The sequence below is a fragment of the Coccinella septempunctata genome, chromosome 1, assembly GCF_907165205.1.
Source record: "Coccinella septempunctata chromosome 1, icCocSept1.1, whole genome shotgun sequence".
In the NCBI taxonomy this organism is placed as follows: Eukaryota; Metazoa; Arthropoda; class Insecta; order Coleoptera; family Coccinellidae; genus Coccinella; species Coccinella septempunctata.
The window spans coordinates 27,930,376-27,955,785 of NC_058189.1; the positions used below are offsets into that span (position 1 = coordinate 27,930,376).

At 35.1% G+C, this 25,410-nt stretch overlaps 2 protein-coding genes across 2 annotated transcripts; one reads left to right on the forward strand and one right to left on the reverse strand.

Moving 5' to 3' along the window:
* The first annotated feature begins 251 nt into the window (after positions 1–251).
* On the forward strand, positions 252–8,742 carry LOC123322540. Its single transcript, XM_044910486.1, has 4 exons — positions 252–345; positions 466–534; positions 607–672; positions 8,567–8,742. Exons 1-4 carry the CDS (start codon positions 252–254, stop codon positions 8,740–8,742), a joined length of 405 nt encoding a protein of 134 aa, XP_044766421.1.
* Positions 8,743–17,547: 8,805 nt separating this feature from the next.
* On the reverse strand, positions 17,548–19,026 carry LOC123322556. The gene has a single exon (XM_044910503.1). It carries the CDS (start codon positions 19,024–19,026, stop codon positions 17,548–17,550), a length of 1,479 nt encoding a protein of 492 aa, XP_044766438.1.
* Positions 19,027–25,410: the final 6,384 nt, after the last annotated feature.

Here is a 25,410-nt window from a genome sequence, read left to right on the forward strand (position 1 = left end):
GCGACAGTACAGTTCTAGTATTTTTTTGGTGACGGTTGAATATTCTTGCAACGACAAAAATTGATAATCATCATGTTCGCCTTAGTGCTGTTTTTAGATGGTGTTTATCACATTTGTAAACAGAAATAAGTGAAAAAATTGATTGGGAAGAAAAATGTGAGTGCTTCTTATAAAAGCTGTGGCCGTTTTGAGGCGGAACTAATTGCGGAAAGCAGTGAGTATATAATTTTCATAATTTTCAATTCTTGATTATGCTTGAGATAATTACAGATAATAGGAAGGAGATGTTAACTCTGAAGCAGAAGTTAGAGGCTGACGAAAAAAATTCATCTGAATCTACATCAAGTAGGTTTACTGCTGAAATCAAACATTATACCGATTTTTCTTTTTAATCATCGAGATGAATGATTTCTTTTTTTCGTTGTTGTATAAATAAAATGAAATTGAATACTTTTCATGTTTCAGAAACGACTGTGAATAGTGAAATCACAGTCATTTCAAGCAAAGATGATGAAAAATCCAATCAAAGACAAGGTAATTATGAAAAACTCATATCCTATGTTTGTATCTTGATGTTTATATAAAATTCGTTATTATTTACAAAAGACGATTTGGAAATCTTCAATGATGAAAATTCAATCAGGAATCCCGGGACAGCCATTGTATTTGAAGGTAGGAATTGAATATTAATCCATCATTGATTTTAAATAGATGCAATTGCAGTAATGCAACAAAAGTCAAGAATCTTTCAACCGAATATATTGAAAAATTTATTTTTTACCGCTCACCGATGATATAGATATAGCAGACATAATTTTTTTTCATTTGCAGAAAATATTGAATATTGGTGATACCACAACTACAACTTTTTTACTCAACGAGATAGAGGAAAATGAATGTGCCATTCATGTCGTCTTTTTTCGAGAAACTAATAATGCCATCAACTGCATTCCTCCATCTTCTTTTGTTATCCAATACATTTTTATCGGAACGGTACACCCGACGGAGAAAAATAGTATGTTTTTGTGTACGGGGTGGGCAAAATTGGTGATACCTGAACTACAACTTTTTTACCCAACGAAACAGAAGAAAATGAATGTGCCTTTCATGACGTCTTTTTTCGAGAAACTAATAATGCCATCGACTGCATTCCTCTATCTTCTTTTGTTATCCTATACATTTTTATCGAAACGGTACACCCGACGGAGAAAAACAGTATGTTTTTGTGTACGGGGTGGGCAAAATTGGTGATACCTGAACTACAACTTTTTAACCCAACGACATACAGGAAATTGAATGTGCCATTCATGTCGTCTTTTTTCGAGAAACTAATAATGCCATCAACTGCATTCCTCCATCTTCTTTTGTTATCCAATACATTTTTATCGGAACGGTACACCCGACGGAAAAAAATGGTATGTTTTTGTGTACGGGGTGGGCGAAATTGGTGATACCTGAACTACAACTTTTTTACCCAACGAAATAGAAGAAAATGAATGTGCCTTTCATGACGTCTTTTTTCGAGAAACTAATAATGCCATCGACTGCATTCCTCTTTCTTCTTTTGTTTTAGAGTTATAGGCCAAAATTTAAATTTGGGCGATTTTAACTTTGGTCATTATCTCCGTTCCTGTTCGTGCTAGGATGTTGAAATGAAAACATCATACAGACACTTTTTTGATAGCAATCCAGTGGCGTACTTTGATTTTTTCCAACAGGTATATTTGCTGAGCTATAATATCGTTGTGTTGTTTCTTATGGAAACAGTCGTTTGAAGTGAACCAGAAAGAATCGCTATTTTTTTTTCCGTTTCAGAAATATATCATACATCGCCCTCACATTCGTTCAGATATCATGAAAAATATAGTATGTGAATTTTAAATGATTGAGTATTAAGTAGGCTGAATCACAGAATAATATGTCTCTACGCATGGTCCAATTATTATATATATATAGGCTAAAAGGTAAGTCTTCTAAAGGTTTCGATGATATTCCTACATCTATATTGAAGAGGGTATTACCTGTTGTGATTGAACCACTCACATTTTTAGTAAATCTCTCATTTACATCGGGCTGCTTTCCTTCAATTCTTAAAATGGGTAAGGTCGTACCTGTTGTGAAATCAGGATGCCATTCACCAACCCTATAACGATTTCTTCTTGTTTCTCAAAGGTTTTTGAATTGCCCTTCCTTATAAGGCTAACTGATTTTTTGGAGAAGAAGAATGTAATTAATGCTAGCCAACATGGCTTCTGTTCAGGCCGGTCAACTGCTAGTAGTCCGGGAGGTGGCGTCACTTTTGAGCTAGTGATCGATCTTCACACGAATTTTTTAGGATGAGTAGTTCTTCACTTGTACATATGAGGTCCGCGCGTCAGTCAGTCCAATAGCGGTGGGCGTGGGCGTGGGAGGCGGTGAAACTCGCCGGAAAAATCTCAAAAAAAAGTGATTGATCTGCACGTGAAACTTTGTAATAAGGTAAATTATTCATGATTATGAGTGAAAATGGGCGTCAGTCACTTTCCCGATGGTGGAAACATCGTCAGTCAGGCGGTTGAAGATGGTCGGCAAAATCTGAAAATTGACAAGTGACCGATTCTCACTTGAAATATGTTTATTTTAATCAAGTTGAACGTAAAAATGGACGTCAGTCACGTTTATAGTGGTGGATTCTGCGTCAGTCAGGCTTCCAAAGTCAAGGGCAGTGACCAGCTTCCTTTGGCGCGCTGCACCTTTTGCAGTTCGAATAACGCATATTCCACCGGCATCGTGCCGGCTGACGACTATTTATCGAGTATACATAACAATTACTTGTTCATACAGGGTGTTTCATCATATAAATAAATAAATAAAATTTATTGATCCTTTTGGACCCTTAAGAAATGTATAGGACAAGTCATATATTATGACTAATACAAGAGAAAAAAAAATAACAAATTCAACAAATGAAGTCCTTAAGGAACTCCTCCATACTGTAGTGACAGCTGTTAAAAGGAACTTAACTTCTCTCTTGAAAGATTTTCCACTCATTGATTTCAAGCGACTGGGCAAATGGTTATATAATTTGATGCCTATATAACTCGGTGGGGACTCATATTTAACTGTATGATGCCTGGGGAAGGCTCTGGAATCAGTGTGTCATGTTTCGTACCCATGGAAATCAGAGCATTTCCTGTATTTTCCGATATTCAGGTGGATATAAACAAGACAATTAAGGATGAATTTACAAGGGAAGGGAAGAATACGAAACTAACTGAAAATCGGACGACATGAATCACGTTGCCGAAGTTTGAATATAAGCCTTATGACGCTTTTCTGAGAAATGAAAACTCGAAATTGTTGAAACGTTTCCTGAATGTAGAAAACTACAAGGAAATTGTTCGAAAATTGTGTTCATTCAGAAAATGGACATCGAAGATTTTCCGCGATTTTGAAATTTTTTTTCGGAGTTCTTCATCTTTAATGAATTGAGCACTCAAAAATACTCCGATGTGACCAGAAACCGTTACTTTGAGGTTTATACATAACTGAGCCCACTCAATAGAATATTGCTCAAATACGACGTTGAACACCTTATTTCTCGCTTATGCGTCGAAAACGGGGTATATGTCATAAGGAAAAGTGATTCTCCCGGTGTCATTTACCCACTATATATGTTTGTCCAGTTTATGATGAAACACCCTGTATAAACAAGTAATTGTTATGTACACTCGTACAGCCAGCACGATGCCGGTGGAATATGCGTCAGTCGAACTGCATAAGGTGCAGCGCGCCAAAGGAGGCTGGTCACTGCCCTTGAATTTGGAAGCCTGACTGACGCAGAATCCACCACTATAAACGTACTGACGGCCATTTTTACGTTCAATTTGATTAAAATAATCATTTTTCAAAATTTCAAGTGAAGATCGGTCACTTGTCAATTTTCAGATTTTTCCGACCATCTTCAACCGCCTGACTGACGATGTTTCCACCATCGGGAAAGTGACTGACGCCCATTTTTACTCATAATCATGAATAATTTACCTTATTACAAAGTTTCACGTGCAGATCGATCACTTTTTTTTGAGATTTTTCCGGCGAGTTTCAACGCCTCCCACGCCCACGCCCACCACGGTCGCGCTGACTGACTTTCGATTTCGAGTACAGTAATAGTGCAACTCTCTAATTAATCACATTTGAGTTGCAGATAAATCACTAATAAAAAAGTGACACCACCTCCCGGACTATAGTGCTATTGGTTCATTTGTGGATAGAATTGTGAGTTTCATTGAGGCAGGCGAGTGTCCTGCTGGAATCTCATGTGACTTGAGCAGGGCATTCGACTGTGTCAACCACGAGATTTTGTTGTCGAAATTGGATTCTTGTGGTGTCCGTGGGAAGGCCCATGACTGGATTGCCTCATTTTTGTCGGGTCGGAGTCAGTACGTGACGGTTCGTCATTCTGATGGCGCAGTTCTTAAAAATTATTCTTCTCAAAAAAGAGAGGTAAATATCGGGGTTCCCCAAGGTTCAATGTTGGGGCCTATTCTATTTGTCATCTACGTTAATGATCTAGATCAATTGCCACTTTTGGGAGCTGACCCAGTGGGGGTCTCTATGGTAAAGTATGCAGATGATGTTTCTTTTGTTGTCAGTGACGGGAGTGATAGCGGACTCAGTGATGTTTGTTCAGAAATAATGAAACACACATTGAATTGGTGTATAAAAAATAAATTGTGTCTCAATCCTAGAAAAACTCAAATTGTGCGATTTCACAATAGACAGAAACAAGTTCAACCGCTTGAGGTAAAATTAAATGATTATGATGAGCCGTTGCCTCAGACTGCTTCTGTTAAGTTTTTGGGAATGATTTTGGATGACACCCTTTGCTTTAGAGATCATTGTGAGTCTCTTTTAACGAAATTAAGCTCGCAGTGTTTTCTGTTTCGTAATTTAAAAACTGTGTTGGCTCCAGATCAGCTTGTATTAATGTACCATGCGCAGGTGGAGTCACGTTTGAGGTATGGCCTACTATATTGGGGCAATTCATCCTTGGCTCCGAGTCTGTTTATCGCGCAGAAGAGGATACTGCGAGTGATTGCTGGTGTCTCCCAATTCGTTTCCTGTAGACCACTTTTTGCAAGATATAGAATTCTACCTCTTGCATGTTTGTATATTTTTGAGATGTCTGTTTATGTCTTCAAGAATCGAGCTCTGTTTTCGACCAACGATCTTATGCGTGAAAGATCCACAAGGCAGGATAAATACCTCCATATTCCCTTCTATAAATATAATGTAACCCTCAATACGCCGAATTATATGGGAAAAAAAATTTTCAATTCACTACCTGATGACATTAAAAGTATCCGTAGTGAAGTAATTTTCAAGAGAAGTCTTAAGAGCTATCTCCTTGTCAACTGTTTTTATAAATTGAATGATTTTTTGAAATTAGTGTAATAGGGTGCACTGTTACTTGTTTGTCTTTTCTATGTACTTTATTAGTATAGTGTTCTTTGCTGTATACCCCAGCTGATTGTTTTACTGACAATTTTCTACACAATACATGTATGCATTGTCCATGAAAATAAAGTATATTATTATTATTATTATTACTTTGCGTTTGAATACTAGATTCAATCCTCCATGGTTTGATCTCGGTTTAAAACATTTAGTCATTACGGAAATATTCGAAAATTACGAGAACGTAATCAACCGAATGTTAGGTATTTCAAACAGTTGGCAGATAAGTTCGCTGTGTTTGGTTCTTTCAAGAGCCACGTTCGAGGAAATATTCGTTAATTCGTTTAGATATTATGAAAAATACAGTTTGTATCTATGTTAAAGTTAAAATGAAGAGTATTATGTAGGCTGAATTATAGATAGAGATCAAACCATGGAGGATGGAATCAAGTATTCAATCGTAAAATAATAATTAAACCATGCCTAGAGACATATTTTTCTGCGATTCAGCCTACTCAATCATTTAAAATTCACATACAAACTATATTTTTCATAGTATCTGAACGAATCTGAGGGCGATGTATGATGATGATATATTCCTGAAACGGGAAAGAAACGGCTATTCTTTCTAGATCATGCAGTATGCAGTATGCAGTATGATACGCCATAAGAGGAGGCTTTGGCAGAGGTTTACCAGGCGTGGAAGACCAGAGGACTATGCAGCTCATCGATCGTATTCGAACACTTTATCCAAAGCCATCAGCCAGACAAAAAGGAACTACGAGTCTGGGCTTGCTTCTTCGGGGAATGCCAAGAAGTTTCATAAATACGTTCGGTCATTTCTGAACACTAAAGTATCTGCCCCCTTGGTCAGAAATTCCTCCGGAACCGTCTGTACTGATTACCAAGAGTCGGCTGAGGTGTTGGCTGACACGTTTTCCTCATCGTTCACACTCGAGCCTGATGGGCCATTACCAGCTGTTAGATGTGCACGCTGCAGTTTTGACCTATGCAATATTTTATTCCGTAAGAAGATTGTTGAGAAAGAGCTGATGGCGTTGAAGGCGGATTCTTCACCCGGACCTGATGGTTTTGCACCTTTTATTTTCAAGACTTGCTCTGGCTCCCTCTCTGAACCTCTAGCACTTATTTTCGAGAAGTCCTTCGAGACTAATGCTCTACCCTCGTCTTGGCTGAAGGCGACAGTGACACCAATTTTCAAGAAAGGCGACAAACTTTCTCCAACTAATTATCGCCCAATAAGTCTGACTGCTGTGGCTTCATAGATCTGTGAGAGGGTGATACTTGGCCAGATGTTAGACTTTCTTCTGGCTAACAACATCATTCCACCGGAGCAGCATGGCTTCCTGCCAGGTAGATCAGTGATCACAAATCTACTGCGATGTGTGGATGATTGGACGAGAGCTCTCGACGCCGGTACCTCTGTCGATGTGGTCTACTTGGACTTCTCTAGGGCCTTTGACCGAGTACCTATAAAAAGACTCTTAATGAAACTTGAACATCTTGGTATTAGAGGTGGGCTACTGATGTGGATTAAAGCATTTTTGAGTGGCAGACAATTTTCAGTGCGCGTTTCCGGGGATATTTCGTGTCCACGACCAGTCATCAGTGGTGTTCCTCAAGGGTCGGTCCTTGGTCCGATTCTGTTTCTGTTATACACGGTCGATTTGCCACTTCTTTTGCAGTCTTCCTGTTCCCAGTTCGCCGATGATACCAAGCTTTATAATAAAACAGAAAATTCTTCAACTTTACAGAGCGATCTGGATGTTGTCTCCAAATGGTGTGAGGATTGGCTGCTTCCGCTCAACTTAGATAAGTGTACTGTGCTACATATTGGAAAAAAGAACCCCAGAAAACCTTACATGTTGAGCGGAGGAGTCCTGTCTGCAACTAAACACCACGATGACTTGGGTCTAACGGTCTCGGACGATCTCTCTTGGTCGATGCACGTCCAGAAGATAGCACACAGGACGAGGAGGGTGGCTTACATGATTTCAAAGGCCTTCCATGGTTGTAGCCTCGACGTTTGCTGCAGAATCTATAAATCCTATGTAAGGCCTATTTTGGAATTTGCGGGACCAGTATGGTTTCCAAACCTCAAGGGTGATATGGACAAGCTGGAGAGGCTTCAAAGATCTTTTACTCGTCTTTCATATAGCCTTAATCGCCCCAGTTATGACGAACGTCTCAAGATATTTGGCTTGACTACTTTTAAGGATCGAAGAGAGAGGGGAGACCTGATTGTGACCTACAGATCTCTGCATGGCAAGTTTGGAACCGATATGTCCTCTCTGTTCCCTCTCAATACTGGCAACCTGAGAGGCCATAGCTTAAAGTTGCAGAAGGAAAATTTTAGGACAACCCCTCGTCAGTCTTTCTTGTCTAATCGAGTGTTCGATGCCTGGAACCGTTTGCCTTCGGAGATCGTTGGTGCTTCCTCAGTGAACGTTTTCAAGAACTCTTATGACTATTTCGTGGAGGTCCGGAGGACTTGAGATGTGTGGTGTGAAATATGATTTCTGTCAATCGATTGTTTTTGTGATGTTCAGTTGGAAGTGTGCTGTCAACTTTATTTTTTTATAGAATGTCATTTAGAGCTACCTAAAGGCCTTGCCTCAGCTCCAATTTTTGTTTAATAATAATAATAATAATAATCATTTTAAACGACTGTTTCCATGAGAAAAACACAACTTGATGTTATAGCTAGGCAAATATACCTTTCGGAAAAAAACATAGTACGCCACTGGATTGCTATGGAAAAGTGTCTGTATAATGTTTTCATTTCAACATCCTAGTACAAACAGGAACGGAGATAATGACCAAAGTTGAAATCGCCCAAATTTCAATTTTGGTCTATAACTCTAAAACAAAAGGAGATAGAGGAATGCAGTTGATGGCATTATTAGTTTCTCGAAAAAAGACGACAAAAATGGCACATTCATTTTTATAGATTAGAACTATTTATTCCGGACAATATTATTCAGACTTCGAAACTCACATACGAATGACCTCATTTTTTTAGCTTAATAGACTGCATATCTCAAAAACAATAATGTATGAATATAACTGGTATTTTGTTTAAATTCATGAAAATAATATTTTACAGCTCCGTCCCCTAATGTCAAATGCCGTAGGATGCGTTCGTCTGAAGAAGAGAAACGAATAGCTTCAGAAGGCTTCAAAGAATACATTATGAATAATACATTGCCATCATTCCAAAAACATGCGCGAGGTCATGAATACAAATCCAGGTGTATTTCAAAGGAGTGTAGCCACTATTAAAACCTGGGTCAAAAATGAAAAGCTGAAAAAATCAAGAGGGAGAATTACATAATGGGATATTCAATATTTTGACTATATATGTATGATATCAAATTATATTTTTATTTTTTTTCTATATATGTTATTATTCTAACGTGTTTCTTATTAATAGGTATGTATTTTATATATATATTAAAATTATTTCACCAACTCCTAAATTTTCATTCACATAATTTTTTCATTAAATTTGAGTATTTTTCTTATATGTTGTATAAGTTTTCCTATATTCTCATGTGAATTGAATTGAATTCGTTGCAACATGGTAAATTAGAATTATTTTCAATTGCTTATCAACTAATATGATGAGTTTCATTTCAGTTTTGCATTTTTACCATATTTTCACACTTTTTGTAGGAAGATGTAGATATAAAATACAACTTATCAGTCGACCAAATCAATGAGCTATCCACAATTATATCATAGAGGAATTCATAATGAAACGGAACATTCAAATTTATATACACTGGTCCCAATAATTACCCTTGTATCTATTTTTGAAACGGTCCTCATATGTACCGATAGACTAACGAAAACTTATGGGGACCGGTCCCAATAAGTACCGCTGCATCTAAAAACATATGGGGACCGATCCAATAAGTACCGAAAGTCCCCATATGTACCGCGCGATCTCCGAAACGGTCCTCATATGTACCGCTGTACATAGATATATATATATATATATATATATATACGGCTTGGTAGAGGCTCACATGCTGGAGAACACAAAGAGGCTGCACCTGGACACTAGCTTGATTAGTCAAGCTCAACGGGAGGTGATACTAGGCACCACGCGGATAGTCAGGAGATTCTTGACCAGCTCCTGAGAACAATTTTGGCTGAAAAGTCAGCTCGGTTGTCTCTCTCACGCACCGACCCCCTAGACGGTGAAGGAGAAAAAAACAAAAATACAGGGTGTGGCGTAATGAATGGATAATATTGAGCCAGAGGGTAGAGGACTCTATGGCGGTTCAGAAAAATATATTTTACGTTTAGTAAAAGTGCCTTAGTTTTCGAGATATTGGAGATTTTCGAAAATTCAAGAGAATTACACCCTTCGCCACTCTTTTTGCAGGCAAGACTCCAAATGAAGGAATTTTTTCAAACTGTTTTTTAGATAGTATTCCTGGATAGATGATCTATCGAATGTAATTCATTATTTTTGAGGGGCATGAATAGTTCTTCATGAAAAAAAGATCTAACTCAACTTTTCCGTTTTGCTAATTTTTTTTCATAAGTTCAAACTAGCGCGGTGTAAAAAATAATATGGTTACCTAAGAGCCAATGCAAGAAAAAACATGCCAGTTTCATTGAGATTCCGAAATGGTATAACTCTCTGTATTCTCAGCATTTGATACAAAATAAATTCCTATTGCAATCAGTTGAGGCCTAGTTTAATGTAAACAGTGTTTCTAAAATTTTTAGCATCTAAAATGAGAAATGCAAGCAGAATGAAGCAATCGTCTATAAGAAGGTATAGAGCATTTACTGAAGCTCATAATGGCCTCTTAGAGATTCTTTTGTGATATTTAATTCAATGAAACGATACTCATTTTGAAATTGTTGATATCTATGCAATAAAGTTATGATTTATTAGAAAGTGTAGACTATAGAGTATGTATCAGAACTCATGGTGGTCAATTTAAGCATCATTCGTGATTTGTGAAACTTTATTCAATGAAACGATATTTTAAAATTGTTATTTTTTTCTCGTTTTCTTTTATTATTGAACCCCAACGTTGTGAAATCAATATTTTCAAGTTATGCATTAAATTTCAGCATTTTTGTAACAACGGTCTTGATTCAATGTAATAAAAATTGACTAATTTTCAGCTTTTTTTCTTAATTACAAAAGTGCTAAAATTCACTTCGTTACTTGAAATTCGCTTAACAACTATTAACTTTATAACTATAGGGCTTAATAATGAAAGAATACGAGGGAAAAAAACAATTTTAAAATATTGTTTAATTGAATCGAGTTTTACAAAAAGTGTTCAAAGTGTGCATCAGGAGCTGTACTAGATGCTCTACAACTTCTTATGAATAATTGCTTTATTCTGCTTGCAAGTCTCATTTCAGTTGCTAAAAATTACAGAAAAAGGCTTACGTCAAACTCTGCCTTGACTCATTGTAATAGAAATTTATTTTGTATTTAATGCTGAAAATAGAGTGAGTTATACCATTTCAGAATCTCAGTGAAACAGACATGTTTTCTCTCGCTTTGGCACTCAAGTAACCATATTATTTTTCACACCACGCTGGGTTGAACTTAGGAAAAAAAATAAGCAAAACGAAAAATTTGAGTTAATTCTTTTATTTATGAAAAACTATTCATGCGCCTCAAAAATAATAATTTACATTCGATAGCGCATCTATCCAGGAATACTATCCAAAAAACAGTTTGAAAACATCCCTTCATTTGGAGTCTTGCCTGCAAAAGGAGTGGCTAAGGGTGTGATTTTCTTGAATTTTCGAAAATCTCAAATATCTCGAAAACCAAAGCACTTTTACTAAACGTAAAATATATTTTTCTGAACCGCCATAGAGTCCTCTACCTGCAGGCTCCATATTATCCATTCATTACGCCACACCCTGTATATATATATATATATATATATATATATATTGATGTTCAGGGAATAGACTGATAATTGGTTTATTTAAACTCTTAATTCAATGCCTAGCTTTCAGAACTTTTTTATTCCTTCTTCAGGGCTTCTACAATAATAGTACAGGCTAGTTGCCAACAAAAATATTATAGTACGACACTTACAGAATATGAATTTTACCATATGTACTCATTTAACATGGAAATTGTCGAAGATTAAAATAAAATGATAATTGATTATTGACTAGACCTCTTTTTCCTTTTTCTGGAGCGTTCATCATGGAAGTAACAATTTTAGGTTAGAATGACATGCAATGACAAATCAAACACGACAGACCCCCTGTGATCACAGAGTCATCGTTCTTATTCTTCAGGTTACTTGGCAAGGGACATTAGATAGGTGTATATGTTACTCAGATTTTGAACATCAGATTTTTTGTTTACGGTGTTATTGTTGTTTTTTATGTGAATCATCTCTAAAATTAATCGTTTGTTATATTTTGAGCTTTTTTCTAAAATTCTTACATTATCCAGATCTATTTCATGTCTTTCTTCATGAGCGTGTTTTGTTAAGGCACATCTTGTGTTGTTTTTCTTGATATCACTCCTATGTAAACTTAATCTGCTCTTGAGCCATTGTGATGTCTGCCCAATATAGACGTCTTGACAATTCTTGCAACTTATCTCATACACAATGCCAGATTGAAACTGTTTTGGTGTGGTGTCCTTTAATCTAGAATACAGGGTGAACAAGGTTTTGGAATTATATGTGGCTATTTTCAGATCTTCCCCCTTAAAACAGTTCTTGATTCTACCAGAGAGGGTTTTTATTGATATTGGTTTATGGTTTTTGTCGTGGAATGAGACACCTTGCTTCCTTTTATTGATTTTATTAATTCCCAAGACTACATCGACTACACGTTGAATTTTTTACTCTTGTCACATAACCTTACTTTTTACCGACGCATCTTTCATACCATAGAGAAACAAATCATAGATGAATTCTTCATACACTTATATATATATCTTAACATCCTCCCTCGATTTGAAATGGTTAACAAACAAAAATGAAAATCGTCTAAATATTACATTATATACGAGCTATTTCTTAAATGAACAAATGTTTCCCTAGGTAATGCTTTAGTTAGAACATCTGCTAAATTTTGATCAGTTGATACATATTTGAGTTGTATTACATCACATGCTACTAATTCTTTTATAAAATGAACTTTAATATCAATGTGTTTGGCTCGTTTTGAGTTCTCATTGCTTTTAGCCATTAAGATAGAACTTCGATTATCGCAATAAAGTATTGTTTTATTGTCCAATTTAAAGTCACTTAAAAGTCCCTTCAAATTCACAAGTTCTTGAGAACATGCTGCTGCTGCTATATATTCGGCTTCTGCCGTCGACAAAGCTACACAGCTTTGCTTCTTCGAGAACCATGAAATTGGATTTTTACCATAAAATATCAGACATCCACTCACACTCTTCCTGTCTAGTTTGTCAGTAGCCCAATCTGCATCTGTATATCCATTCAATGTTGTGTTTAGCTCCTGATTCTTGAAGTATGTTAGCCCTATATCCTTGGTTCCCTTCAGATATCTTAGTATACGTTTTCCTGCTTTCCACAATTGTGCAGTTGGTTTATCTAAAAATCTGCTCAGATATCCAACTGCATATGATATGTCCGGTCTGCTTGTTGTACTCAGATACATGAGGCCTCCGATCAATTGTCTGTATGGTACATTTATTATCTCATCATCTGCATTATAAAATCCTTTCTCCATTGGTGTTTTGATAGCATTACATGATTCCATATTGAAATATGAAATTAGTTTTTCAACAAAATTAGTTTGTCGAATTTCGATTTTATCTTCAAATCTTTTCACTTCCATACCTAGAAAACGCTTAATTTGACCCAATTTCTTTGCTTTAAATTGGTTTTCCAGCAACAAACATATTTCTTCTATGTTCTCAGATTTTCCTACAATCAAAATATCATCAACATAAATTAACATCCATATTTTTCCATTTGTATATAAACAGCAATCGTGTTGTGATCTTTTGAAATTACTCTTCAAGGCAAATTCATTAAACGTCTCGTTCCATACTTTTGGTGACTCTTTCAGTCCATAAAGGGCTCTATTTAATCTTAATACTGGTGATTTGCATGTCAGGCCCTCTGGTTTTTGTATATAGATTTCTTTTTGCAATTTTCCGTTTAAAAATGCAGTAGGTATATCCAGTTGTATTATATCCCAGTTTTGCTGTAAGGCAATTGATAAAATTAACCTAATTGTCGACATTCTCGCGACCGGCGAATAAATGGTTTCAAATGGGTTGTTCTCCTTCATTTGGAATCCTTTAGCGACTAATCTGGCCTTTTTGGTTCCATCCTCTTTTGTTCGAAAGACCCATTTGGTTTGAATTGCATTCTTTTCTTTCGGTAAATCGGATTCGGTCCATGTCTGTAATTTTTCATGTGAAGATAACTCCTTCTCTATGGCTTGTTTCCATGATTCCACTTTGATTGCTTCTTCATACGTGGTCGGGTCATTTTCATTAGTCGTCAATAGGCAATAGGCTGTATATATTTCATATTCGTTTAGATATTTCGGTGCTGTAATTTTTCTTCCTCTACTTGAAGTCTCTATTCTTGATGGACATTCTTCTTCTGAGTTCCCTGAATGAATACTTTCTCTATCTTCTTCTTCATTATTTGTTTCTATATTGTGTTCTCTGGTTCTTTCAGTTTGTTCATTTTCTTCTTTAAAATCCATTGATCTTTGCTCTGTTTGTTTCTTCGTTATTTCTTCATAGTTTGCCTGTTTTTCATTGAACTTCACATCTCGAGAACAAATTATTTCATCTTTCTCGTAATCCCATAATCTGTACCCAGCTCCTGTATATCCTACCATTATGCATGGTTGTGCTCGTCTTTCCAATTTATTCTGTCTTGGTAAAATAACCGCCCATGCTTGGCTTCCAAAAACTCTTAACTTTGATAGGTCGTTCCTTTTGTACCATCTTGAGGCTGGGGTTTCTCCATTGTTAGCTGTAGTGGGTGTCCTATTAATCTCATATGCAGAGCATAATATAGCCTCACCCCACAATTTTCTGGGTAAATTTGTTTCAACAAATTTGGTACGTACTTTATCCAGTAAACTGAGGTTCATGCGTTCAGCTACGCCGTTTTCCTGAGGACTGTATGGCATTGTATATTCCACCACAATACCCTTCTTCCTACAAAAGTCTTTAAAATAATTTGAAGTAAATTCTCCTCCATTGTCAACTCTGATTCTTTTTGTTTTCATATTATGTTGTGTTTTGATCAGTTTTACAAAATCTATAATATTCTGATCACCTTCACTCTTATTTTTCAAAAGTTTAACTACCAAAAAATGAGAATAATCATCAATCAAAACCTGAAAGAATTTATGACCTTCTGGAGTTGGTGTAACTACAGGACCAGCAATGTCTGAGTGTATTAATTCTCCAATCTTTGAAGTTTGCTTATCCTTCTTATGAAAAGGATTTCTTTTACCTTTACCTTTCATACAAATTTCACAAATTTCTGTGCTATAAGGTAAATTTAATAATTTCAAGTTGTATCTATTAACATGTCCTAATCGTCTATGCCAAATATTCTCATCAGCATTGTCTGTCACTGAATAATTATCCATAATATTCTCAAGAGCATTTGAATTAACATTTCCACATTTGAATTGTATATTAAGCAAGAATAAATCATTTTTTGTGTAACAATGGAAGAAACAGTCATTTTTAAATATCATCGCATGTCTCTTGCCATGCTTATCTGCCTCGAAAGTAACACTAAAATTCTTCTTTAACAATTTTGAAACAGATAGTAAGTTGTGTGACATACCTGGGACTATGAGAACATCAATTTTTATTTGTTGATTTTGACAATATCCTCTCAGTGTACCTCGTTTGTTGGAGTATAATGTTTGATCACCTTTAGCTGTACCTATTCTAACTGTTGCTATTTCTACAATGTCTGTTACATATTTTTCTAGTTCTCCTGTAACCATATGTTGGGTACATCCAGAATCCAAAATGAAGTTCCCAATTTCATTTAATTCTGTAACTGTGCTCAGAGCTATGAATGCTATATCACCGGCTTTATTTGCTACTTCTGTGTATTGTCCTGGTTGCTGATGATTACCTCTAGATTGACCTCTTGTAGAGCCCCCATAATTTCCTCTTCCATTTCTTCTTCGGCCTCTGAAGTTACCTCTCATATTTTGCTTGCACTCGGAAAATTTGTGGCCATTTTTACCACATTTGAAACAGGTATAGAATGACATTTCATTATTATTTGTTTGACCTTGTTTTGTTTGCAGTTTTATCTCTTCATCTAGAAGTCGAGATTTAACAAAGTCCATTGTTATCCCTGTATTCATTGTTTCTATCGCTGTAATAACAGATTCATATTCTTCATTCAAGGAAAGTAAAAGATGACAGATCTTGTCCTCTTCTTCCATTTTTGATCCGGCATTTTCAAGATCTCTAATTATGGTATCAAAAATTGGCGAATCCAAAAATCTAAACGCCGCCTAGCGGCCAAATCACTAACCTAGAAAGTGAGTAATAACTTGAGTTTTACTTCTTTGGGTTAGATATTTTCATAACATATTCGGTTACCAGTGAACTATATTCACAAAACTTTTTGGATGTCTGACTAGAAAAATAGGTATTAAAATAATTTAGTGAGTATTTATATCAGTGTCATTCAGTTGAGAAACTATTTACCAATTTTCACTATAATTTTAGGTTAGGAGATATCTTTGTTCTAGATGAATTTTCTAGTGTTGGACGATTAAGAAAGGCAATGCGAATTTTCATTTCCATGATTTCAATAGTGCCGAGAAACCTGAGCAGAAGAAAGTATGAGATTAAATTTCTGACATAACTGAAGTTGTACATGCATTACTGGACTTGCAATCTTCAAGGGATAATACGTTGGGAACATTTTAAATGAAAAGTAGTGATTTGACTTGGAATTTTGCAAGCAGTTGAAAGTGATCAATAATTAAACCGTTCGACAAGAATTTCAAATTTCGTTAATGAAATTACAACTGTAGAATTAATTTTCAGGCGGTCTTGTTGAGTTGGTTGTAATTACTGGAAAATAATTTCTGTGTTGGCATTTTGAACTGCATAATATGTTTTCATCCAAATAAATTATCTCAAATATTTACATTCATTTATTTCCACAAATTACATAATTCATGTGAGTGTGATGATAGAATGAAATCTTCTGGATATAAGTTCTTGTAAAATCTTCCATCAAACGACACCAACATGTTCAGGAAAGTTCTGGAGGAACCCGAGCACAATCAATAATCCCATAATTATTCACTACCTTTACAAATATCTCTATAATCGAATAAAATCTACGATAACATTGCTTTCACAATAGAGTTTTCACGATGATTACTCATTTTCCGCCATGTTTGTTGACAAGTCGCAGCGCCCTCATCGGTAGTTGGATTCGCCTATAAGGAAATGGTCTTCCAGTTTATCTCCTTTCTTGACCTTAAGTGTAAGTAGTTTTCTTTTTAAAGTTAGTTTTGTGAAAACACTTTTCCTTTCGAAAACGTCTTGTAGAGCTTTCATCATGTTCCTTGCTGATTTAGCATCTTTAACCAAATCTAGATGTTTATCGGTGAGACACTGGACGATGACACTTTTGGCTTTGGCATCTCGTACCTTGAATTTGTTCAATTCATCGCCTGTAAAATTTTCTTCGTTGCTCACTAAAGCGTCCGCAATTTGTCGTTCCTCTAATAGTGTATTGACCCTGAATTTCCAATTATTGAAGTTGCTTGAACTCGTTAACTGTGGCAGATTCACTGTAGTGCTGGCCATCATTCACTTTGAAGTAACTTCCAATTTTCAAAATTTTACAATTGTTTTGAATCTTGTTCAAATACTAACTGGGCCCATAACCTGATATTGGTTTATGGTTTTTGTCGTGGAATGAGACACCTTGCTTCCTTTTATTGATTTTATTAATTCCCAAGACTACATCGACTACACGTTGAATTTTTTACTCTTGTCACATAACCTTACTTTTTACCGACGCATCTTTCATACCATAGAGAAACAAATCATAGATGAATTCTTCATACACATTATATATATATCTTAACATTTATGTTCATTATACTCCCATATTTTATCTCATCAATTTCATTGTTTTGTGATGGTACATTGACTTCTTCAACCTCATTCATTCTACTTGTGGCCGACTCAAAAAGTAGTTTTCTGAGCATACTCCTTGGATAACCATTTTCCACAAATATTTTGAAAAGCTTGTTACTATTTATCTGCCTGAAATCGGGATGGCAAATTCTATCTACCCTTGTTCTCATTCCTTTTATAGTATTTATTTTCGTCTTGATTGGGTGATCAGATAAGTAATGGATAAATTTGTCTGATGTTATGTCTTTTCTATACCAGTCTAATTTTATGGTGTTGTTTATTCGGCAGACCTTTGTGTCCAAAAATGGAACTGAGTGGTTTTCATCTTCTTCCTCTACAGTGAACTGGATGTGTTCATTAAAACTATTGCATGTGGTTTTGATGTTAGTGATTTCGTTAGCTGGAGCAATGAGTAGGAGATCATCTACGTACTTTTTTATAAGAAACAATTTAAATGGCAACTTGGCAACCGTGCCGTCCAGAAGATAATCCATCACATAAAGGGATATTATTGGACTCAGATCTGAGCCCATGGAACTTCCAAATATCTGCAGGTAAAATTTTCCTTGGAAGGAGAAATAACTGTTCTCCATCAGAAAGTTGAGGATATCCATAAAGAGTTGTTTAGGTATGTTCGTATATTCTTGGATCACATTCCATTTTTTACTTATTGCTTCGATTGCTAGTTCACTCTGGATGTTTCCGAACAAGTTGACCACATCCAACGATATGACAACGTGGTCAGGTGGTACCTTAAGATTGTTCACAAGATCAGCAAACTCAAAGGAATCCTTGATAAAATATTCATTGTCTTTATCATACGCCATACTCAATATCTCTGCTACATACCCAGAAAGATACCGGGTTGGTGCCTGTATACAAGATACTATTGGCCTCAAGGGAGTGTCCGGTTTATGTATCTTTGGATTGCCATATATTTTAGGTGTATTTGAGTTGTAGGTCCTCATTTGCCTTGCCTTTTCTCTTGTGATAACTTTGTGTGTCTCCAACAAGGAAACGAATTTGTTACATTTTGTTTGTATCTTTTGAGTCGGGTCCATGGGTAATTCTTTAAAACTATTAGAATTGATGATCGCTAGCATTTTTTGTACATAGTCTTGCTTCTCCATTATCACCGTTACCGATCCTTTGTCACTGTTAAGTACAATCAGCTCTTCATTGTCCCTCAAGAAGGATTTTGTCACGTTGAATAGTCTTTCTGTTGTGTAATTCTTGTTGCTGTTATTGTGTATAAAATTAGTAATTATGCTTGTTGTTTTTCCTCTCAGAAAATCCCTCCTCTCTGTTGGAACCTTCTGGATTAAATCCTCCACATCTGTGATAAGTTTGTATATGGGTATTTGATTTGCTGAAACTGGTATACTGAATTTTGAGCCCAGTGCCAACATATTCAGGCAGATAAATAGTAACAAGCTTTTCAAAATATTTGTGGAAAATGGTTATCCAAGGAGTATGCTCAGAAAACTACTTTTTGAGTCGGCCACAAGTAGAATGAATGAGGTTGAAGAAGTCAATGTACCATCACAAAACAATGAAATTGATGAGATAAAATATGGGAGTATAATGAACATAAAAACCCTCTCTGGTAGAATCAAGAACTGTTTTAAGGGGGAAGATCTGAAAATAGCCACATATAATTCCAAAACCTTGTTCACCCTGTATTCTAGATTAAAGGACACCACACCAAAACAGTTTCAATCTGGCATTGTGTATGAGATAAGTTGCAAGAATTGTCAAGACGTCTATATTTGGCAGACATCACAATGGCTCAAGAGCAGATTAAGTTTACATAGGAGTGATATCAAGAAAAACAACACAAGATGTGCCTTAACAAAACACGCTCATGAAGAAAGACATGAAATAGATCTGGATAATGTAAGAATTTTAGAAAAAAGCTCAAAATATAACAAACGATTAATTTTAGAGATGATTCACATAAAAAACAACAATAACACCGTAAACAAAAAATCTGATGTTCAAAATCTGAGTAACATATACACCTATCTAATGTCCCTTGCCAAGTAACCTGAAGAATAAGAACGATGACTCTGTGATCACAGGGGGTCTGTCGTGTTTGATTTGTCATTGCATGTCATTCTAACCTAAAATTGTTACTTCCATGATGAACGCTCCAGAAAAAGGAAAAAGAGGTCTAGTCAATAATCAATTATCATTTTATTTTAATCTTCGACAATTTCCATGTTAAATGAGTACATATGGTAAAATTCATATTCTGTAAGTGTCGTACTATAATATTTTTGTTGTCAACTAACCTGTACTATTATTGTAGAAGCCCTGAAGAAGGAATAAAAAAGTTCTGAAAGCTAGGCATTGAATTAAGAGTTTAAATAAACCAATTATCAGTCTATTCCCTGAACATCAATATATACACATATAGTAAGACTGTGATTTTATCAGAAAATATATATATATATATATATATATATATATATATATATATATATATATATATATATATATATATATATATATATATATATATATATATATGAACTCATAGTTCGTTGTGACCTCCGTTAAGTTCATTGGGCGACCTGACCTCCGGGTGAAGGAGTTATATAATTGCAATAATTTTTGTTTATATATGTAGAGGGGAAGGTAAATAACAGGGGTACCTGAAGAGGGGAAAAGATTTTTAGCGATAAATTTTTCTTCAAACGAATCAGACCTTACTACCTCCGCTTATATTTCTTATTAGTAGTGCGCTCTCACCTCCAGCAACGTTGCCAGATTTTAGGAGGACGGCAGGTAAGGCAGCTTGAATTCTACTCATATATAGAATACAGCTGCTTTTTCGATTCATTCACACATATTGAAACTTGTAAATAGTTCGAGAACGATACTAATATTAATAAACTTAATACGCTAATAATTGATTGATAAGGTTCGTGATCTCGGTGCCTTGGTTTTCGAGATATTGACATTTTTCATCATAGCGGATCAAAAGAAACTCCTTGATTTAATGGCATTTCTTAATTGCTCGAGGAGTCTTTTGAAATTTTTCAGTACACAGGGTGTTTCACAAGTAAACGGACAAACGAAAACCGTGAATAGAGGGCATTGAGCTGAGTTCAAAAACACCTTATATGTGTGTCTTAGGCATTCCGTTTCCGATATAGAAAGGAGTCTATTCAAATTTCCCTAAATTTCGGTCGGCTATAACTCCAAATATTTTAGTTGGATTCGGCTAAAAATTCATTATCCGCTTAAACTTCTAAGTTTCAATAAAACAGAACATTAAAAGTTGACGAACACAGGACCGGACTCATTGAGGATATATTCAAATTTAAACTCATGCAAAACACTCTGTTTGTAGTTTTTCTCGTCATAATTTTGAATTTTTCAGGTATCTTCATTGATTTTCTCAAAAATCAATGAAACTTCGGTATGCCTTATCAGATTATTTTTAATGAATAATTGTTTGATCGTGAAATGCCTCTGGAAAAAACAGCGCTGCATACTGACTTTTACTTCACATTAATTAATGGGATGTACATGATCGCCAATCAACTGAGGAAATCTAAAAATGGAATTGGAAATGTTCAACTGAATTTTTTCGTTCTCAATATATGTCTTGCATTTGTTTTTGATATTAATAGCATATCTGGTTATTCAGATAAGTCATTTACAGTGATAATAAGCTTTATTATTGATAATGAACAAAAATAGAAATAAAAAACTACTCTTTCATGATCATGAAAATAATAATTATAATTCGATATCTTCCGAATGAATCGTTTTTTATGGACAACGTGGAACGTAAGTAATTTTCCGAACTGATTTTCACCTCATTTGGTCTTTTAGTGAAGGTAATGATTGGCACTTCGAATAAGTATGATAAATGCACTTTCGAATTCTTCACTGATTCCGTTATAGTCATTATTGGATCTATGGAAATCTATGGATTGTTCTGGTCTTATTACAATTTGTTATTGAAACATGGATGATATTCATGCACCAGCAAAAGTATTTATCAGTATTTCAAGTCATTTCATAAGAAGGGTAGGACCCCAATATTGGACTGCTAGATCTCCAGATCTGACACCCCGCGATTTCTTTCTTTGTTTTTATTCACAAAACTAGTTGTCTATAGAAAAATAGATTCATTCTAATGATCAAGTTTTAAATTTTAGTTTCAAGATAGCGTAGTTTTTCCATCCATATTTGGATATTATCAATTTTGAAACATTTTATCCTTGTGAAAGAGTATTTTGAAGACCGAATATGGTATAATTGTTGAACACATCCAACAGAATATCCTTTGAAAAAAAAATCAATTAAGAATTTCTAAATACATTTTCATGGAGTTCCTTAGAGGCGTCTGAACAAAACAATTATTTCTAGAACATGATCAACAGGTGGGGCAACCCAAAAATCAATTCATTTTGAGACAATACTAATGCAAATAACAAAAAAATTAAAAAAATGATTAAAAAACTCCATACACGGTGTTTTCATGAGTTTGAAGTCAAGTAAAGCCTCACTGAGCCCGGTCCTGATTTTTGCCTGATTTTAATGCTCTGTTTCAATGAAATTTATAACAACAGTTATAGCCAAATTTCAAAAAAACCCGAAGAAACCTATATATAGGGTGCCCCAAAACTATTGAATCAAACGTCACACCACGATAGAGTAGATCAAATACTATCGAATGACACCAACATTAGTCGAGCGGAAATGTACCGTTTCTGAAAAAACCTAACCTAAAGTTGCCGATTTTCGAACTATTTTTTCAGTCACAAGGCCAATTTGTTATTAAGGATAACGTTTTTCTCCCATATCATCACCCCTGTTTATTCTGAGTATTAAAAATCATGTAGAAAAAACAATTGTTTTAATTTACATTTACTAAGGTTATGGTTATCGATTAACTACTTAGAATAATTTCAATTAGGGGAGATGAAACAATAATATTACTTCAATATAATTTAAAATCGATATCCTTTTTCACAAACTGGCCCTGTTATTAAGAAAAATAGTTCGAAAATCGGCAACTTTAGGTATTTTAATAAAATTCTAATTATTTTGGAAACGGTACATTTTCGTCGAACTAATGTTGGTGTCATTCGATAAATATTTGGTTTACTCTATCGTGGTGTGACGTTTGATTCACTAGTATTGGGACACCCTGTATATGGGATGATTCTGAACTCAGCTCAATGCCCTCTATTCACGGTTTTCATTTGTCTGTTTACTCGTGAAACACCCTGTATACTTCTTGTACTCTGAAAATTTTAAAACAAATGCCCTCACCGTCATATGAAAATTCAAATTCTTCTTGTTGTAAGAACGTTCATCCTTTCACCCAACGCCGACCCTAGTTACATGGCCCGTTGAAAATGAAATCGGCATCTGTTTACTGCAAAACACGTGTTAATGCTGATATGAATGGTTCAAAATTTTCTACCCGATTCGGGCTTTTTAGGAACGAATTGCTCAAGATGCCGAGTTCGAGTAACATTTCGTTTTGCGTGTTATATTGGATAAAATTGAATTTATTCCATGGATAATTCGAAAATTATTGATGTCCAGAATGCTCCAGAATGATGAAAATTTTCAGATTTCATTGAAATTCCTGCGAAAATTATCTCGAATATTATCAAGTTTAGATTTTAATTCATTCAGAACTTTGAAGTTCGGCAAATCATGATGTCAATGATAAAGATAACAGTCAATCACATTTCCTTCAGCACAGTTGTTGTTTTGAAGAAAAAGCAGTAGATTCTCGCAAAATCCGAAACTCTACACGAATAGGCCCAGTTGTTCAGTTCGGGATTAAAGTTTATCCTAAATTGATTTTGACATTTCAGTTCAGTTCTGTCAGGTTAATCTAGGATCATCTTAAATCTCGGCCTTATCCTGAACTGAACAACCGGGCCTTATAGTTATAGCAACGTAGCATTCATTAAGTCGCTATATTATTGTAATAATATTAATTTTTTATAGCGGAGAATAGTTGTTTTTAGCCTTGGTATTCACGATATTCATTTTATGATGTTTTTTTTAAGGTGAATCGGCCCGAAATCTTGGATCCCCCGACCTGCTAGTTTCGTACACTTCTTTGACAATAGCATAATAACTCAAATTTCAACATTTTAACAGAAATTTTTGAATTTAAGGGAGAGACACATTAAAAAAATCGATAGCAAGTTACCGCCTAAACTGCGAGCTTGCCGAAGTTGAAACTGGTACCAATCTACTCAGTGCTTCATAATATGTATAGTTTTATGACTCAGTGTTTTTCAGAACCTGTAAAAACAAAATTAAAAACTGTAGACTCGTCATCGCCTTCCAAGGCTGCATCTTGGAAGGGCTGTCGATTTGGAAAAAAATTTATAGGAACTAGCCCCGCTTATTTTCATTAAGGAATCATCTCCCTTAGTCCTTCGCATTTGTTTACAGATATCCTGTACATTTTATCTATGTACCTATTCATTTTGGATAGTAGAAGTTTAATCAATATGTGTTATTTTCGAAGACCAAAACAAAAATTTCAATTGCACCTTATTTGTTATTTATGAGAATCATCATTTATTTTGAATAATAAAACTGCATGCGAAAATACTTGAATTAACTTTTGTCATTCTCCTTTGATCATGCGTCCATCATAGTGTTCGCTTTTCATCATAGCTTTTGGGAATTCACCAATCAATCATCTGTATATCAATCATATGTATCCGAGTATGTATCTATATTATTAACTTCACTTTGTAGATTCATCATGTCTTGACAAAAATATGGTTGCAATTTCCAAATATGTTGACACGAGGCCTTCAAAAGACTTCAATTTTTCTTATTTTTTCCCTTACATCATATATGATCTATCGAAAAATGCAAATCTGTTTTGGATAATTTCTCATAAAATCTTGTTTCGATATAATTGGTAATTTTCTTTATGATATATCACTGAAATATTTAAACCAGAGATATGGTACAAGCTCTTCAAATTTTCGGGAAAATCCAATTTTTAAACATAATCGATAATAAAAGAGATGTTTCTGAGCAAAGGATTCCTCAAAATCATTGTGCAATCCGATTTAAGAAAAATATAAAGAGCGTTTCATTTGAAATAACACAATGTCCAACATTCGGTTTAGCCGACGTTGTTCATTTCTGTGATATTGTGAAATTTGTAGCATTTTTTCCTCCTGATTCTGAAATGAAAATTTTCGGATTGGCTCATTGTCCTTGAATATTCATCACCATTAACATCTGAATTTTCTTATCCAAAAAATGTTTTTCTCTGAACAGCTTATTTTATTATATGCAATGTAACAATACTGATTATTCGTTATACTAATAGGTAGTATTATCTATATGGATCATTTCCATAGAGAGAAGAAATATCATTATGGACAAGACTCAAATCGGTTCGTTTTCAGATAGGTAATGAAATAGTTCGCCAAATTCAGAATTATAGTGTTAGCTTGAGATGAAAGAAGTTCAACGGATGCATAGATATACGCACGATGAAATATAAACAGTCATAATCCCATTCGAGAGAGCCAAGATTGGTTTTCTTTCACGTGATTCTTTCCCCTACAGAAGAATGCGATAAAAAATCGTTAAGATATGTCGCCTGGCTTGCAATAATGGAGGAGAAAACGCGCCGCGCCTCTCTTTACTTAATTCCTCCGTATACTGATATTCCGCCTGTCTACATCTGCTTGCACAGAACTACGTTGCCATTTTTGGAGGTGCTAACGAGCAAAGAGTCTTTCAGAGCAATTCTCCGATATACAGCTCAGCAC

Bases quoted from the DNA above. Each gene is read 5' to 3' on its own strand.
- LOC123322540 (XM_044910486.1), top strand. From the start codon at position 252: ATGCTTGAGATAATTACAGATAATAGGAAGGAGATGTTAACTCTGAAG. The intron at 535-606 runs GTAATTATGAAA...TATTTACAAAAG, and splicing joins AAAATCCAATCAAAGACAAG to ACGATTTGGAAATCTTCAAT. The intron at 673-8,566 runs GTAGGAATTGAA...AATATTTTACAG, and splicing joins GACAGCCATTGTATTTGAAG to CTCCGTCCCCTAATGTCAAA.
- LOC123322556 (XM_044910503.1), bottom strand. From the start codon at position 19,026: ATGTTGGCACTGGGCTCAAAATTCAGTATACCAGTTTCAGCAAATCAA.